At 36.3% G+C, this 18534-nt stretch overlaps 1 protein-coding gene across 3 annotated transcripts in view; it reads left to right on the top strand.

Annotated features, from left to right (window-relative positions):
• The window catches only part of CLASP2 (cytoplasmic linker associated protein 2), a 142201-nt gene that overhangs the window by 111731 nt on the left and 11936 nt on the right, over positions 1-18534 (top strand). For 2 of the 3 annotated variants that reach the window (XM_050708581.1, XM_050708579.1), the window contains 7 exons: positions 561-805; positions 1449-1512; positions 7628-7791; positions 8934-9012; positions 13813-13956; positions 17413-17556; positions 18003-18109. In XM_050708581.1, coding sequence (XP_050564538.1) covers positions 561-805; positions 1449-1512; positions 7628-7791; positions 8934-9012; positions 13813-13956; positions 17413-17556; positions 18003-18109 — 947 coding nt within the window. Of the gene's footprint in view, positions 1-560; positions 806-1448; positions 1513-7627; positions 7792-8933; positions 9013-9148; positions 9200-13812; positions 13957-17412; positions 17557-18002; positions 18110-18534 lie in introns of all 3 variants that reach the window. The other variant, XM_050708580.1, reaches the window with a different exon arrangement.

Raw genomic sequence — 18534 nt, 5'->3', positions numbered from 1 at the left:
GCTAGTTTAATAGTCACAGTGCTGCTATGCCTTACCTTCCTGTTCTCAATTTCTGTTTCTTTCCAATAATTTACTGCTATCAGCTCTTAGGAGACATACGGACTAAGGTATAGAAATTATTTTCCTTCTTCAGTAGTTTAATTTTACTATTAACATGTTCGATTCAAAGTAAATTAAAATGAGAAAATGTGGTTTTAGACCTGATTCTTACATTGACATGTATAAAGTTAAGTGCAATAACTAACTTTCAGTACAACCTTTCTGTCATCCTATCATGCAATTTTATGGGTTTTTACAAGTAAACTTTAAGCTGAAAGTTTCATCAACTGTATGTCTTCTTTCCATTTACTTTGCTTTTATATTTGGAATTCTATGCAAGCTTTACATCTTTAAAAAGTTTTTATTATCTTGCTTTGAACTGCTGGACAGTTGCAGCCATTTGTCAGTGCAGGGAGTAAGGCTTGCACTGATTATTCAAAGTATAGGTGTTTCTACTGATAAATGCATATGTATAATTTCTTTGAAAATCAGTACTAATGTGGAGTGTTTCTGAACAATAGAAGAAGCCTGTGCGAAGAAGATATGAGTCTTACGGGATGTACTCAGATGATGATGCCAACAGTGATGCATCAAGTGCCTGTTCAGAAAGGTCCTACAGCTCTAGGAATGGAAGCATACCAACATATATGAGACAGACAGAAGATGTGGCTGAAGTCCTAAATCGCTGTGCTAGCTCCAACTGGTCAGAGAGAAAAGAAGGCCTTCTGGGCCTGCAAAATTTATTAAAGAACCAGAGAACTTTAAGGTAAGAAAACGTATTAGTAGAGAAAGATTTTTATTTGGAAGTTGATGGAAGGCAAGGAAAGTAAAAGAGGAGGCTAATGTTCTAAGGAATGTGGAAAGTTGGGAAGAGGGGAAGAAGGGTATCTTACTCTCAGGAAGTCTGAGAGTAAGAATGGGGGAGGAATGAGGAAACTGGTGTCCATTCTGGTCACTAGGGCAGGGGTTCTGTTTAAAAAGCTTAGCTTAAGAAAGGGAATTGAAAACCAATAGAGTTCTTACAACACGGAAGATTTTCAAAGTGGTTGCATCTAGTAGTGATGACACTTTTTATTCAGTAGAGTATTTATTCAGAAGAAACTGTTACTGGCTAGCTAATAAGAATGCCTTTTTCATGACCTGCTCTATTACAGTAGTCAGGAATGGGAATTCAAAATGACCTTTGCTCTGTTTTAATATGTGAATTAGATTGATGAGAGGTTTTTAGGTTGAAAGTCATATTTTAGACAAAATCATTACATTTTTATTCATCTTAGAGAAAGTGTTTTTTCTACTTTGTTTACTAGATTTTGATCCAGTATTTATGGTTGAATTGACTGATTGCTATGCATTAGTGTACCAGTAGTAGTAGCAGCAGAGTTGACTAATGTATTTTGTCACTTTTACAGCCGTGTTGAGTTGAAAAGGCTGTGTGAAATCTTCACAAGAATGTTTGCTGATCCTCACAGTAAGGTATGTTTAGGTTTTCCTTACTTGCAGTAAAAGTTTGAAAACATACAGAAGGCCAGCTTCAGTAAAATGTCAGCAGTACTTGCACATGTAAAAATTTAACAAACTGTATTCTGTAAGCAGTTAATGGTATCAGATCTGAAACCACTTAATTTGCAGTTTTGATCTAGATAATTTTTCACCTTTTGTTGCAAGACAAATGAAATAAAGTGAAGGTTTGTTTCATTAGTTCGGCAGTTTGTGCTCAAAATTTGTAAGTATTTTTAGGAAGTCTTGGTGTTTTTAAAAGCAATTTCAACGTAACTAGTGGTTCCCTCTGAAATAGAAACAAAACACCTTGCTGCAATAATTTAAATCATAAAGAAAGTAGTCTAAATCATATGTGATGAATCTGAACTATACCAAGTATGTACTTATTTCTTTTCCAGGGTATATATTTTGCTTTGTCATAGCTGATGATGTATTCCTTGAGTTTCACAGATAAGGCTGGCAGTTGAGACTGTTGAATAATTTTTTACATCATTGATAATATTCAATAATTAAGATGGAGAGTATACTGGTGTATAAAAGAAAATGCAGTAATTTATTCATTTTACAGTGGTAAAGACCCAGTACAGATGATATAAGGAGTGGAATATGTAGAAAACTTCTGTTTTCTAAAAGCATTTTAAATATTTTTAACTGAGTTACTGCTCTTTGTTTTGTTTTATTTTTTTACAGTTTTTTTTGTGGGAGATGGTTACTGTTGCAGCTTGATATATGTGTGTATAATCTGTTGCAATAATTTCCCCTAGCAAAAGGACTGCAAGTGAATATGAAGTTGAACAAAGTTAAAATGATATCATGTAGAAAACAGGCAACTTCACATTTAGTTTGACGTACAGGCTTGTATGGAAGAAACCTTATCTTTTATGTTGAGTAGAACATATGGCACTTCATGTCCATATTTCAAAACTGATAAAACATTAAAATTAGAGCAGAGTAGTTATATCCAAACTATTGGCTTTTCTCAACAGAATCCTGAAAAACAGCTTTGCAATACATACGTTTCAGTCTTCAAGATTGCTCTGATAGAAAACTAAATTCAGAGAGATGCAAAATCTTGACAGGTTAACTTAGTATTCACCTGCCCATATTTCTCCTGTTGGAAAATCTGTGACACAGTATATTTTGGAAGAAAATTATATTGTGCACAGGAACGTAGTATTAAATTTGCTCACATACTGCAGAAATCCAGGAGAAACAACTAAAGTCAAGTTGAGGAGTAACCAAAGAAAACATTCCCTTAAAAAGACTAGAGGAAAGAAAACTAAATATTGAAATATTGGCTTTTAAATGAAGTGTGACAAAATTGTGAATAGCACCTTGTCTTGATTTTGGTTGTTTGTTCTTTAGTTAATTAATACAGCAGTTATGCATCTATGAGAACTACCCTGGAGATATTGTTGAGGTTACGATGGGGGAAGGAGAATGAGAATGCTCCAAAATACAGTTGTATGTTTCAGCAGAGCATTTTAAATTTTTCATTGGGCCTTTATGAATTATTGCATTCCAGTTGATATTTTTGTTTGTTGGTCATTTTGACATAAAATAATGTTGCTTTGAGTTCTAAGTTTTGGCCAATGTGATATCACAGGTGTTAGCACCTATTCCACTCACTGAAAGCACGCCTGCTTTTTGTTGCAAAATCAATAATAATTCATGAATATTATTATCAGGAGGACACCACAAGTATTAGAGTTCATGAGCTGTGGATTTTTATTATCACAGAATCATCTAGGTTGGAAGAGACCTCCAAGATCACCTAGTCCAACCTCTGACCTAACACCAACAAGTCCTCCACTAAACCGTATCACTAAGCTCTACATCTAAACGTCTTTTAAAGACCTCCAGGGATGGTGACTCAACCACTTCCCTGGGCAGCCCATTCCAATGCCTAACAACCCTTTCAGTAAAGAAGTTCTTCCTAATATCCAACCTAAACCTCCCCTGGCGCAACTTCAGCCCATTCTCCCTCGTCCTGTCACTGGGCACGTGGGAGAATAGACCAACCCCCCACCTTGCTCCAGCCTCCTTTAAGGTACCTATAGAGAGCGATAAGGTCACCCCTGAGCCTCCTCTTCTCCAGGCTGAACAACCCCAGCTCCCTCAGCTGCTCCTCGTAAGACTTGCTCTCCAGACCCCTCACCAGCTTTCTTGCCCTTCTCTGGACTCTCTCGAGCACCTCCATGTCCTTCTTGTAGCGAGGGGCCCAAAACTGAACACAGTACTCGAGGTGCGGCCTCACCAGAGCTGAGTAAAGGGGGACAATCACTTCCCTAGCCCTGCTGGCCCCACTGTTTCTGATCCAAGCCAGGATGCTGTTGGCCGCCTTGGCCACCTGAGCACACTGGTGGCTCATATTCAGCCTACTATCAACCAATACTCCCAGGTCCTTCTCTGCCAGGCAGCTTTCCAACCACTCATCTCCCAGCCTGTAGCTCTGCTTGGAGTTGTGCCCCAGGTGCAGGACCCGGCACTTGGCCTTGTTGAACTTCATACAGTTGGCCTCAGCCCATCGGTCCAGCCTATCCAGATCCTCCTGCAGAGCCTTCCTACCCTCGAGCAGATCGACACATGCACCTAACTTGGTGTCATCTGCAAACTTATTGAGGGTGCACTCGATCCCCTCATCCAGATCATCGATAAAGATACTGAAGAGGACTGGCCCCAGTACTGAGCCCTGGGGGACTTCACTAGTGACCGGCCACCAACTGCATTTGACTCCATTCACCACAACTCTCTGGGCCCGGATATACAGCCAGTTTTTAACCCAACGAAGCGTACGCTAGTCCAAGCCATGAGCAGCCAACACACACATTGCTGCACAAATTCAATTTTAGAATCCTTTCGAATCTTTTCCTCAGTTGTCCATAGAAATTATTCCTTCATCACGTCTGTGGTTTTTGTTTGTGTTTGTTTTTGATTTTTTCGCTTTTGTTTCTTTTTAAAGGTTTCTTTTAACATGATAGGTAGATGTAGGGAATTGCTTGGAAAAAGTCATGTAATTTGGGAGAGAAAATGGGAAAATGATTTGAAGGACATACCAAGTACTTATAAAATAGTTCCAATATCCCAATAAAATTACTAAATCTGTCATAAAAGCTTTGAAATACCTTGTTTTGTTTTTTTTATATTCCATACAGGAACTTTGTATTGATGGCCACTAATTTGTGTATTTTTATCTTTCCCTTTTTTGTTTTTGTTTTGTTGTTTTGTTTTGTTTTGCATGCTGTCCCCTGTGTTGGAACTCTCTTTAGAGAGTAAGTTGGTTCAGTATTTGTTGGAAGCCTAACCTTATTTGCATGAATGTGCAATTAACCCTTTTTCTCTATTTTTCTTTCCCAAAGAGTTCATGCAGTGTCAAGCCTTTTGCAATCATAAAATGCTATATACAATTATGTAAACTGCGTGGTAAAGTTTTGAGATGTGCTTTATCTACTAATTAACTGACATTGTTTGGTTATGCATTCCTGCTTTATATTGTTGTGGTGGTTGGCACATCTGAAATAATTCTCTTTAAAGGTAGATAGTTACAATTATTTTCATACCTGTTTATTTCTTCCACTATCAAATTATTTATTAAGAGCTCGAGCTTTAGATGCTTGATTTAAGTTTTAAGTTGCATCATAAAAATGAAAACTGCAAAAATCGTAGTACCTACGTACATTGTTCAGAGTATAGGTGGTTGAGTTCCATTTTCCATTCCAAATTCATCCGTCACCTTAAATGCTCTTACGGCATTTTGTATTCTTCATGCTTTGGCTGAGATAAAAAGCTGATTCAGGTTGGTGTGGTGTTTTTAGACAGCACAATGATTTGCTTCATTTGACTTTTCTGCTGGCAATCATTGTGGTAAACCTAAGATCAAATGAAATCTGAGAAGAAAATTGAGTCATCAGTTGTAAGTATTTTTACCACCAAAAACATCAGCACAAGATCTTTAGGGTACTTTTGCTATAGGGATTCATAATTCACTTCATAATGATTTCACTTGAAATCACTTTACATGTTTAAAGTATCGTAAGGAGTCTACATTACACCGTCAAATAGGATGTTGTAACAGGTTTGTTCAACTTACACATTTCAGTGAAATAGGTGTGTGCATTGGAGTATGCAAACTTTAAGATACAGGTACAATTTCTAAGTTCTGCTAAGCTAAATAATTTAAATAAAATTGGAAGACCTCCAGGGTAATCTTTATACTACCAGATCTTTTTGTTTTCCTGAATTCTGTATGTTTTCCCCAAATTTTAGGACTGTTAAATCCAAAGACAGTCATAATAAAACACAGAAGGTACTCTGCTTTGGTTTTGCCTAGCTCTTATAATTGTACCTGCTGCTTGTGTGTCCACAAAGTGGTATATAGTTTCAGTTCAGCCAAACACCAAAGATATTTACAATCATTAGCTTGAAAATTTCTTCCCACTACTACAAAGCAGTTTTTTAAAGGACAGACTTCCGTCAAAATCTAGGTGTGTGGCAGTACATTTAGGAATACTTTCTTTCTCATTTTCAGTGTAGTTTGCCCCAAAAAGGAGGTTAAAGTATCCCATCATGATGGGCTCTACATTGGATAGGGTTTGTATTGTTTTGTTTCTAATACATTTTTACAGCTTTTAAGGTGTCTATTTATAGATTTTCTCTGATATTTTCAGATTCTCGTAGGATCATATATTTATTACTCTTCTAATGTAAGTTTTGAGGCACTTCTTAAGATTACTCTGTTGATTTTGATTTTCCAATTTACGTGAGTTTACTTACTCTGGCTTGATTATCAACGTGGGAAGTTAGATCTAACTTCCTCAGTGATGAAGGCATGCAGCAGCATGTTTCATCCCCTCTATACTTGGTCAATGTTGTGGTGTCTGCAGCCATGTGAGTTGTGATCACAGTTGGGGATCATCTACTCTTACGAACAGCAGCAGAATATGGCCTTACCACAAGCCAGATAAGCTGCAGGAGGATGTGATGTCCCAGTCCTTCCTCTGCAGCAGCTATTTCCAGTCTTGAACCCATGTCAAATATACTCAAGAGGCAATATGTCTCCAGCCTTCTTTGTATCATAACAGTAGCTTTGCTTCTGTGCCCAGATATTTGCTGGAGCAAGAGTGTAAGTCAGATGCGAAGACACCATTTCCAGCCCAAACACCTGGTTTTTGTGTCAGAGAAGTGGGAAAATCATGGACCACACTGGTATAGAGCAATACACATCCTGATCTCACCATAAATCTAGGGGAACAAACAAACAAACAAACATGAAATTAGTGAGAGATATTAAAAAGGCTTTTTAAACAAAGTTGTCTATTACGCCTTTCTTCACCCCTTCACTCTAAAAAGCTCTTTGTCCTCATCTAAGTGATGAAATTGCTACAGACATGTTAATATACTTCTTTTTTTAAACTGAATACCGTATTTTCAGCATTGTTTGTTGAAAAGAATACAACACACAATGTTTCTGGAAGACTGTAGTATTTAAACACCTGTCAATCCAAAATCTGTTGTGGCTTTTTTCCCAACTCCGGTGAACAGTTTTGTGTTTGGCTATCCGCAGTAGCAGGAGATTTTTGTTCTGTTTCACAAATGTTTTATGTAAAGGAATTGGACAGGTTTCATGATCTTGCAGTATTTAGTAATGCAGATACTTACAATGAAGATTCTGTAAAAGCACTATAGCAGCTTTTTTGGTTTTAGACGGAAGGTGTTTTTGTAATCTTTGAGGAGTATGCACAATCCACTTTAATGATAAAGCTTGAAGGTTAAAGAAAAAAAAAAAGAGAAGTTTTACTGAAAAAATGGAGGTTGCGCCAGCCATCACAGTAAGCATTTCTTTTCTTGACAATACTGCATGTAATACCTAATTGTCAAACTTCTACAGAAAGTCGGCTAACATTTCCAATGTACTCTTGTATCCAATGAAAAAGCAAAACAGATTTTTTTTTTCCTGCTTGGCTGCAAAGCACTGCCTTTCTCTGCCTCTGATTCCCTTACTGCTGCTTGTTTGTAAGTTCAGCATATGTCTATGTCTTTTCCTCTTTTGCCCCATCCTACCCTCTTTCCTTCTTCTTCTACCTTGTAGGTGTTCAGTATGTTTTTGGAGACACTGGTGGACTTCATCCAAGTCCATAAAGAAGATCTGCAGGACTGGCTATTTGTACTGCTAACACAGCTATTGAAGAAAATGGGTGCTGATTTGCTTGGGTCTGTACAAGCAAAAGTTCAGAAGGCACTTGATGTCACAAGGTAATGAGTTCAGAAGGGGAAAATAAAGCTGGGGGGAGGAATCCCCCTCATGCTATTCCCAGCATGGTTTGTCTGTATGTACATGCATGTACATTCTGTGTGATTCTTGGAAATATACGGAGCTAACAACAGATCATGAAACCTCAGTAAATGTTGCTGCTAAAGTGTTTTGGTTTCCTAAATGTGTATTAACTCGAAGGATTTGATTCTTTAATGCTGCGTAATCAATATGATACTACTTGTCTGATTCCAAAATGTGCATCATGTATGTTTATTGTCTTGCTTGTTTAGTGATGCACTGATAGCTTTTGATTTTTTTTTTTTAATTTTGATACTGAAATATTTTTGCAGTATTCAGGCATTTAAGGAGTTAGCAAATCCGTTATTGCCATGTCCCTTCACTTTCACCAAAATTTTCTAATGCCCAAAGCACTCCGAAGGGATTTTGGGGGCCATCAAGCTGCCTATCCTAGGCCAGCTTTATTCCCAAATGAAAATTAAATTTTAAACTAGAATTGGCGAAGATCTGGAAGCTACTTCTCATCCTCTATTCTCTGAAGAATGGGACAGCCTAAACATTTAGGCCTCTGATGAACCTATTCATATGGCAGATTTCCTGTGCAATCTGACAAAGGTTATGGTGGGCATTGAATGGAGAGAGGAAGTATGATCTTTTTTGCTGCTGCAGCAGAAGCCTAGAAGGTAATACCAGAGTGAGGAATGGTGGAGAGCAGAGGCAGATAGAAGGGGAGGATGGTTCACAGAAGCATACAGGAGGAGTGTTGTGTAAATTTTAACAGTACTGGTGCATTATAGTTTTGGGATTGTTGGAATTGCATACATTTGGAATCAGAATGCTACAGGATCATCCCTTATTACTTGCGTTATATATATATTCTAACTACAAGAGCTTCAAAGCAGTATTTCTTTCGTAATATTATCCTTTACTTTTTAGGAAAATGTTTCTGGAAGTCAGATATAAAATCAACAAAATTGGTAGAAATTTTTTCTTTTAGAAATAGTAAAGGTGGTTTTTTTTTTTTTTTTGACTCGGAAGAGCAAGGGTGTATTTTTTGCCTCTCAACAGGTATTAAAAGAAAAATTCACGTAACTGATATAACTTGATTTTATTTATTTTATAGGGAATCTTTTCCAAATGATCTTCAGTTCAGTATTTTAATGAGATTTACTGTTGACCAGACCCAAACGCCTAGTTTGAAGGTAAGAATTTTCAGGCTTACATCGCAAACAAAATCTTGATAGACATTTGATTGTCTTATTATTTACCTTTGGATTGTTTGATTTGTTTTAAAAACAAGGTTTTCAATTAGTGGATTTTGTTTTTGTAAACTTTCAGACAGTCAAGCCAGCACTACAGGACCAGCTTCGCTCTTTTTGGAGCTCAAAGGTTTTTGTCTGAATTATTGTCTTTGTTCTTAACCCTATGTCAAACTCTTACGGTTTTTGCCAATACTTCTTACTTGAATGCATTCGTTTGCTGCTACTAACCTTTGCGAGAAACTTTAAGCATGCAGATGTTCAATTTTAAACATTATACTACTGTGAAAGTGTTTGCTGCAAGTGAGTTCTAATAAAACCACAGTATGGTAAAAATGAGCAACAAAAATGTGGCCGCCTAACATCAAGCTGGTTATGCAAACACTCTGTTAAGTCTTTTCTAATTTTATGTTTGTGATTTCCCAATCCTCTTTTCCTAGTTTGTATATAAGTTTTCCTGTGTTTAGACTGATAGGTCTTGAATTCGTTTAAATAATTTTAATGGTAACATAAGCTGTTATATTAAAAACAAGCTCCCTTTATGGTACCTTTACTTTCCTGAAAGCAGTGTGTAGCTTTATACATACACACTTTTACATAATAAAAATCTCTAACCCATAGACCTGACAATACAAATGAAAATATAAAATAATCTTGTAGTATATTTACAGTTATCCTAAAAGTAACTCTTTTTGTAAGTGCATCAAATCTGAAGACTTACTAGTCAGATAAATGGGGAAATAACAAGCATATAATTGGCGTTTTCTGCTCTATCCTGCACGAAATATTTTTACACTGTTTGATACTGCACAAGAATATGATTTTTTTCCAAATAGTTTTGAACCTGAAGTTACATGAATATGCCTTTTTTGTCTACAATACAGTAAAACTTACATTTTTAAGCTTTTGAGGACAGTTGATACGTTGACCACTGTTGCTTCGTAGAGCTGTGTTAAAAAGGGACTGCTGTCATTTATTGAAGACAGCAAATGAGGTAGTAAAAATCAGTTTGTTGTTTAAATAAATCCTTGGAACAAATTGGGCTTGATTTTCTTTTTCTTGGTTTTCCTCACCAGATAGGTGAATTTGATGGTTGAGTTGTTGTTTTTTTTTTTCAATATAGTAGAATAGTAGCTGGTATTATTGTTTTTTTTTCAATATAGGAGAATAATAGCTGGTATTATTAGTAGTAGAATAATAGCTGGCATATTTACAACATTTCAAAGTTTAAACTGTAAATTTGAATGAGAACAGACTCCTAGTAGACTAAGTTGGGCCTAAGTTCAAGAACATTCAAGTCTGTTTCAGGTGTGCAACCTAGAAAGGATTAAGAAATCTGGAAACACTTAACAGAAAAGCATTTGAGAAATACTTCAGAAATCAGGATGTCAGTAAAAGCTACCTCCACAGAAGAACAGGTGTTGGTTTGAAGTAAAATCAATAGTATTTGAAGTGAAACTGTGGGCCAGTAAAGTATGCAACTGAGAAGTATGTAGAAGAGAGGGAAAGATTTTTTGGAAAAAATGGTACCTACCCCCTACTTCCATCTTACCTAGGTAACTACAACTTCAGGATCCAGACAGTAAAGTTCGTGAACATAAATTGCAAAATTATCTGTTGAATATCCACATTCTTGAATATTTCACCTAAATTCTGTCCTCAGTGCACACAGATGTTTAACAGATTAACTGATAATCCTAAAGGACTGCTTCATTCCTTGAGGTCTTCAGCTTTATTTCCTACTCTGAAGAATGATTATTTTGGTTCAGGATGCGATTTTGGACTAGATACAGTAAAAAAATGCATTCTCTAAAAAATACTATCAAAGAAAGGAGAGTGTCAGATATAAGAAGGGATGTTAGGTCAGAAATACTCTCCATGGAAGGATTCCCTTCTACAAATGACACTTCCTTTATGGTTTTCATGTGGTAGTAGTAACTGTGATCCTTTGGAGTAAACTGCCATTGTCATCGTTAACATTTACACACAGCAAAGCCTTGGATTATAAAAGTAAAGCTCTTAGAGTGTCCCCAGAGGTGGATTTGGAATGATAGCTAGTAAGAGGACCAGACATAGAGGGGATATTATGCTACCGATGTAATCTGTGCAGGATGCAGCACAGTATTGTGCCCTATCTTAGTCTTTTACATTAAAGTTATATGTAGGTGTGGTGAACTGCTGAAATACAGTTTAGAGGTATCAGGTGCGTGTATCTGTTTTGGTTAAATTTATGGATGGTCTTAGGAGTCAAATTTTCTGGAGAGGATATAATCTATTAAGCTTATTTTTGCAGGTGCAGAGCATATGCTTTGCTGTGGATGAGTGTTGTCCTGAAAGATACTTCAAAGCATCACTTTCATTTTTCTCAGGTTGAATACAGAATGGCTTACACACAGTGAGGAACAGTTTTAAGCATTGTAACCAGATCTTATTAGAAACTTCTGAACCCTTCTTTCCTTTGAAAATGCTGACTTGCTGAAATTAAAGTCTTTTGATGCAGTTGATGAGAAGATTTTTCTAAGTCCATTAAAAAAATGGTATTAAAATGAACAAACAGTCACAGAGATAATCGAGCCTTTTAATGTTTCATCTTTAGCAGATATTTTAATCATTTAGATAAATCATGGCAGAGGCAGTTGCTCCTGAGTATCCAGTAACCTAGGGATTAGGACAGACATCTGGGATGTGGCAATCTGAAAATTGCTTTGCATGATTGCACTTCATGTTAGTAAGGCAGAGTTGAGTCTTTTGCACCCCAGGAAAACTGTAAGAGACGGACTCGTGTCTGCTTTAAATAAAGCAGTTTCTATGAAATGTTTCTGTCTTATCCTGATGAAGCAAATGAAACTTGGTGAATCTCAACTGTTTCACAGGATAGGACAACAATTTGCCTTCTGGCAGTGACTGTGTAGCGTCCTTGCAGTATTTTGTGCATCTATGCAGATGAATTGCACAGGATATTTTTGTGTAGGAATTTCTCATCTGTGAAAGATGTTTATGAAGCACTTTGATTACATTTATCTTTTTTTGCTGAGTAATAGTGCTAGTTGTAGCTTGCTTTATATTTCAGCTCACTTACTACAACAATACTATTCTTAAACAAAATGTGTGTCTGTTTTGTGCTGTACAGGAAAAAGGTTTAGTGTCTCAGGGTTTGTTATAGCCCAGCAAAATACAGGAAATTCAGCCTATAGGGTACAAAGAAAGTCAAGGCAGTATTAAACAGCTTCCTAGACGGTGGTTTCAGATTAACAGCAAATACTCGTTTTAAGAAATACTGAAACTACTTCAGTTGCAGTAAAAAAAAATTTATCTCAGGTCCTGTAGAGGTGAAATGGGTTGCTAAAGAACACTATGTCAGGCCTTTTATTTCTGAACCTTAACTCTGTACTTAACTTGTTTGAAGCAGTGACAAAAATGCATCATAAGTAGATTTGTTGCTGTTACGGGGTTTACTTCAGGGTGTTTTTGATCTGTAATATTATTGCCTCGTTATATGGATTTTTGTGTTTGGTTCCTCCTGCCCCAGAAAGAATATAGCAGATAGTATTTTTTTATACTGCATATGTTAGTATTGACTTGCCTAACGTGAAAACCTCCAGCTGTTGGTTGTTGCATAACTTCAGAGAAGTCAAGTTTTAACAACTGCTGTGAATATGAAGTATTAAGTTTTAATTCACATATATCAGCTATCAGTAATATCTGTGTCACTCAGTGTATCTTGGGTGTTGGAAGTTTTGACCAATGGATATTTCTAAATAGCTTTGTTCGGAACAGTTTTAGTACAAGGCATGTGTAATTAAAAATAAACCTAGAGCTTTTTTTTTTTTCTGCTTATGATGGTCATTAGGTCTCTTCCATCCTGGTAAGTATTTCTAGCTCAGGATGATTATTAGTGCTAAGTTAAGTAGGTTGCATAAATAAATGTACACCACTTTTTTTGATGGGTTGCACGTCAATTATCTCTAGGGCTGCAGGAACCGAGGAGAGAATGTTTAAGGGAGTTACAGGCATAATAGCCCTTCTACTAAAGTTGTGCAGTGATGTAATTTTGGAGGGGCTGCAGTCTGGGATATCTAAAACTGTAATTCTGCATTAGGGGAGTAGGTTGGGCAGTTGAGAGCATAAAAAAGCTTTTCTATCCTCCCGGTAAACCCACATCTATCTTCTCAATATCTTCAAAGGAAAAATGTGTTATGTGACCCCTTCTAAGTCTTGAGTAGAAATTCTATTCCATACCTTTTTAAAAATAAGAAGACTCATACAGCCTAACCCCAAAGATCCTGACTGCTGAACTCTGGTTTTCATAAAAGGGTGCTGTGTGTTAACTACATCATATTCTAATACAAACTGATTATTAGTTCATCAGATGGTGTCTGCTTTTCATTTTAGTACTTGAAAACAGTTCTCAATAATTCTGAAAATTCTTAAATGTTCCGAGTACTTCAGTTTTCTGTTTGTTAAACATAAACTTCTGCATATACAATGATTTGTCTATCTCCTAGCTGCTACTAATGAAATCTAAGATTTCTATTAGTTTTTAATTTCTGTGGAAGATCTTCCTTCTTGAAATGTTGTACCCATCTGTAAATTCAGCGTTTGGGTTTTTATATACCAGCACTGAAAAGATGTTTAGGTTAATTAGGAAAAAAATATTTTAGAGAATGTACATTCTAGTCTGCATACACTCTTGTTCTTGTAGCACAGTTTTTATTGTCCACCTGACTCTATTTCTCTTTTCAGGTCAAAGTTGCAATCCTTAAATATATAGAGACTCTCGCACAACAGATGGATCCAGGAGACTTTGTAAATTCGAGTGAAACTAGGTTAGCAGTGTCTCGAATCATCACCTGGACCACCGAACCTAAAAGCTCAGATGTTAGGAAGGTATGTTTGTTAATGTGCACTTACCGTTGGAATCCATTCCAAGTATATTGGCAGTTCAATGAAGCCGTTGACTTTTCATGTCTCAACAGAAAAAAGATTTTTTTAAAAACAAATTTATTGTTTCATAGAGAAAAGATACTTTTATATCCTTTTCAGCAAACATGGCTAATAGTTGGGCCTGAGAAATCAAAATTGCCAAAGTAAAACCTTAAGATGGTATCAAAGAATTGTTCTTGTCATGCTACAGTTCCAGTGCAAAAATCTCTTCTCCAAGAAAAAAGAAATTTTTCTTTATTTTGGGAAGAAAAATTAATATTTGTGGGTACTCAGGTACCAGGGGTACAGAATAACCGTGAGAAAATGTACTGATGCTGTCTTCAGAAAGGGGTTCTAAATAGTTCTTGCAATTAGAGAGAAAAAATCTGTGATTTTATTTGCACATAGATGGAATAGAGTTTTTTTTTGTTGTTCCCAGTGTTGCCATCCATCCTGTTTTAGCTGCCTTTATCAGTATGTTAACACTTCTTGATTGTTAAGTAAAAGTATCTCATTTATGGCTAATGAAGTGCAAGCAGCTTTGACATAGAGAACTAACGGTTCCTTTTTCCCAGTTTATTTCTATGGTTGAAGAGTCAAAACAATTTAGTTGTTTAGATTTCCTTTGCTAGATTCAATTTTGGTAATTGAATTTTGAGTAATTTCAAATACCAAGCTTGAATTTTGGTAATTTCTGGGAACGTGACCAAAACTCATTTCCTTTAGGAAGGATGTTTTGTGTGAGTCAATTGATAGAAAATAGTGGGGAGCTGTCTCACAAAGTAATGCAAAGAGGACAATAAAATAAACTTTTATCACTTCTTGATATATTGAATGTTTATAATATTTCAACATAAGACATTTTATACTGGAGGGTTTTTTTTTTTCTTAAACTTTCACTTCTAAGATAACTTTGAGAAAGTAGTAACAGATTATATCCTATGGACTTTTCTTGCCTGGTTACCATGTTCTAGTGACATACATAAGACCATAAAGCAGGAAGGGAACTGAAGCAGCACTATCTTCTAAATCAGTAAAGTTTTAGTACTAAGACACGTGGCAAGCTGTCTTATCTGATAGTTCATATCTCTAATAAGCATTTTTATGCCAATAAGTAACTGAATTGTGGAAAGAATTGCCAGCGAGTTTTATCATCTGGAACCCCTTAATTATATTTTCTTTCCATAACAGATTTGTTAGAGGTTAGTAATTCCCAAAAGCCTTTTATAAAAGTCTTGAAAATAAAAGTTTATCAATAAGTAGTCAAAAAAGTTATTCTAATGGTTTAAAATCTCTTGTTCTCTTAATGGGCTTGAAGACAGCCACATATCCTATCACAGAAATCCACTTTTTAAAAAAAGATTATAATAACATTTTGAGTGCTTTCTTTTGATTATTTTTGGCAGCTGTATTTCTGTGCAAATAATGCTGTTTCGATGTTTTTTGTTGTTGTTGTGTGTTGTTTTTTTTTTCCTGTAAAAACATTTCCAGTGCTAAATACTATTTTAAAAAATCCTTTTTCTTTTGTTAATGTTGAAATGGGTATGCCTAGTTTAGTTCAGTGACATGGAACTTTCTGGAGGGTAAAATTCTAAGTTTCCACTTTAGTTTCTTATAAGATTAAAATTCTTCTGAGGAGAAATAGAAGAACTCTAAGAAGATTCTAAGATCAATAAAAAACAAATTTCTAATCCTTATTGCATACTTCTAAAAATGTGATCTGTGACTGGATTTGAAAAATCTCATGAGAGTGAACTTATGATGAAAAGGGGAAAAAATTCAAATACTCTTAACAAGCTTTTTTCACTAATTGTTTAGTGAAACCCTTCTCTGAGTCTATTTCCATTTTGATACTTCAGGATGAGCTTCATTCTGGGCAGACCATGCGGTGTCAGTTTCTTTCCTGATATGACCCTGGACTGCCTGTTTTGTTATTTTATTGGCAGCTTAAGTAGACACAGTGTTTTGGAGTGGAGATGTGGGAAAAAAAGGAAGTGGTAATTTCCAAACCTTTGTTTAGCTGCAGGATTTGTTTTAACACAATTTGATAAATATAAAAACAAAAGACAGACTGTAATAAGTTAAAGAGGAACACTGAAGGAAGACAGGTTGTAGAGGGTATTTGGGGTGTTCACTTGAAAGGAAGACTATTGAGGGAGGAGGGAATAAAAGTTCAAGAAAACAGCTAATCACAGCTGCGCAAAGACAGTTTATGGCAATCTAACATGTTAGTATTTTCATCATTAAATTTAATACTAAGGTGTGTGCTGGTGTGTGTGCTGGTATGTGTGCTCATACCTTGGCTCTCCACTTTTAATTAAAAAGTGCTACAGTTCATTGCTCTGGAGGCAAAAGGAGGGAAATAAATGTCTAAAAGAATTTTCTAAGCTACTTGCTTGAAGTATTATGGTGCTTAAACAAGCTGTCTGTCATTCTGTCTAGTATGAGGCACTGGTTCTCTCCAGTGTGTGGCAGACCTTGATGGTGAGTCATTTTTATGGAAACTAGATATAGTTGGTTAATCTTAACTAATCTTAATCCAGCTAGATACAGTTGGTTAATCAGAGTTTCATACTACACAGAAACTATTAAAAAGTTCTGGAGAACTTAATTTCTAGCCTTTCACTGCCTGTGATAGCTTAGTTGCAATGCTGGCAGGTTTGTTAGCCCATCCAGTGCATGTTCATCAAAGTCAGTCATGCAGTCAACATTCCTTTAGCAGAGGGAACCCAACAGGAAGCCCAATGTTCTGTAACGTGCTGTCTTGCTTTGTTCAGATATGTTCATTATATGTATGTATGTATAAAAGCATACTCTAGGATGAGGATGCCATTAAAGATAAAATACTAAAATGTGGGTTGTGGAATCCAGTAGACTAGAAACTCCGATACTTAAGAATTTTCATCTTTAGAGTATGTAGGCAACTAAATAATTCCTCCTGATGTTTGAAAGTTAGTCTATCAGTTATCACCTGAATTACCACTTGCAGAATTCAGAAGGAATTGCCAAGTTTTGATGTTTTGGTGTGTTCAGGTGTGGTTTTTTTGTTGTTGTTAATGTGTTCAACTTGCTAAACCCTTTAGAAGCAATTTTTAGCAGCAATTTTTTTAGTAGCAATTTTGCTGCTTCTTTCAGGCCTTCATTTAGTAAGGAGGGTTGAGGATGACCATGTTTCAGAAAGACTGCTTGTTAGGATGATGGTGCAAAGTGTAAGCTCATTGGTATGTGCCTGGAATATCTGAACTTTAAGTTTTTTTTACCAGCAAATAGGAATTGTTTGTTCACATCTGCTAGCATCTTTAATCAAGTTTGTTTGATACTTATATCACCTTTTGGGATTATCCCTCATTGTAGTATCTCTTACTGATAAAATTACTGCAGAAACTCAATTAAATGGCTTCAATCTGTATTTTGTTCTAGGCTGCACAGTCAGTGCTGATTTCCCTTTTTGAACTCAATACTCCAGAGTTTACAATGCTATTGGGTGCTTTACCAAAAACATTTCAGGATGGAGCCACAAAGCTTCTCCATAATCATCTCCGGAATACAGGCAACAGTGGTCAGGTATTGCATTACCTCTTGCATTATTCCTTCTGAAGTTACAGCTGCTTTGAATATAAGCCCATTTCAGTAGTTATGTGTGAGAGCAAGATTGGTAGAGGCAACACAAATCTTTTGTAGAAGCCTTAGTAGGAGATAGCACTCTTTATGGAATGCATTTTCTTTTCCTCCAAAGATCGATACTTTCTCAGTGTATGTTGCTTCCAAATAAAATGACTTACCAAGTTTAAATGTACTTTTTAAGAGTAGTTTGTCTCTTACTTTAGTTATTTTAAAGTGGTTGAAAAAATTTGGTTGAAGTTATTGTCATTAGTTAGACAATCCAAGAAATTAAGTAGAAGCTCTTTAAATGTTTCTGGTGACTAGAAAATAAATACAATGATAAGGCAAAGGGGAAGCTGAAGTCCTGAGTCCTACTGGAGTAGCTCTTGTCATCTCTCCTCTTCCAGGGATCAGTGGGAAGTCCTTTAACAAGACCTACTCCACGCTCCCCAGCATGCTGGTCAAGTCCTCTCACTTCACCAACCAATACATCGCAGAACACTTTGTCACCAAGGTAATGTTGGCCATTGTTGCTGCAGTTCTGCATCTAAGGCTTCACTACATGTTCTCCAAAATTGTAACCCCAGCTGTGAACAAGTGTAGTGCGTTTTGCACAGTCACAGATGTTGAAAAATAATCCCCCTTCCTCCACAGAATGACAGTACAGTGAAGTGCTCCACCTCCCTGAAGTGTCTGACAAGAGCCAGGGATGGCCTAAGGTGGGAAAGGGCTGTACACCTCAGAGTACAAATGGCATATTAACAGAAGAAAGGGTTATGTTTAATGTCTAGAAAATGTTAGAATAACTCAGGTCATCAAGCCAGATGGGGAAATGAAAAAAAGTAGTAAATTGCATTGTCACCAATGCTGTTAGTAAAGTGGATTTTGTAACTTTGCTTTTGGCAATCAACTGATACATTAATCACTCCCTGTTACTGT

The sequence above is a fragment of the Cygnus atratus genome, chromosome 2 (genome assembly GCF_013377495.2).
Source record: "Cygnus atratus isolate AKBS03 ecotype Queensland, Australia chromosome 2, CAtr_DNAZoo_HiC_assembly, whole genome shotgun sequence".
Classification (NCBI taxonomy): Eukaryota; Metazoa; Chordata; class Aves; order Anseriformes; family Anatidae; genus Cygnus; species Cygnus atratus.
This window is presented reverse-complemented; position numbering and strand designations above follow the sequence as displayed.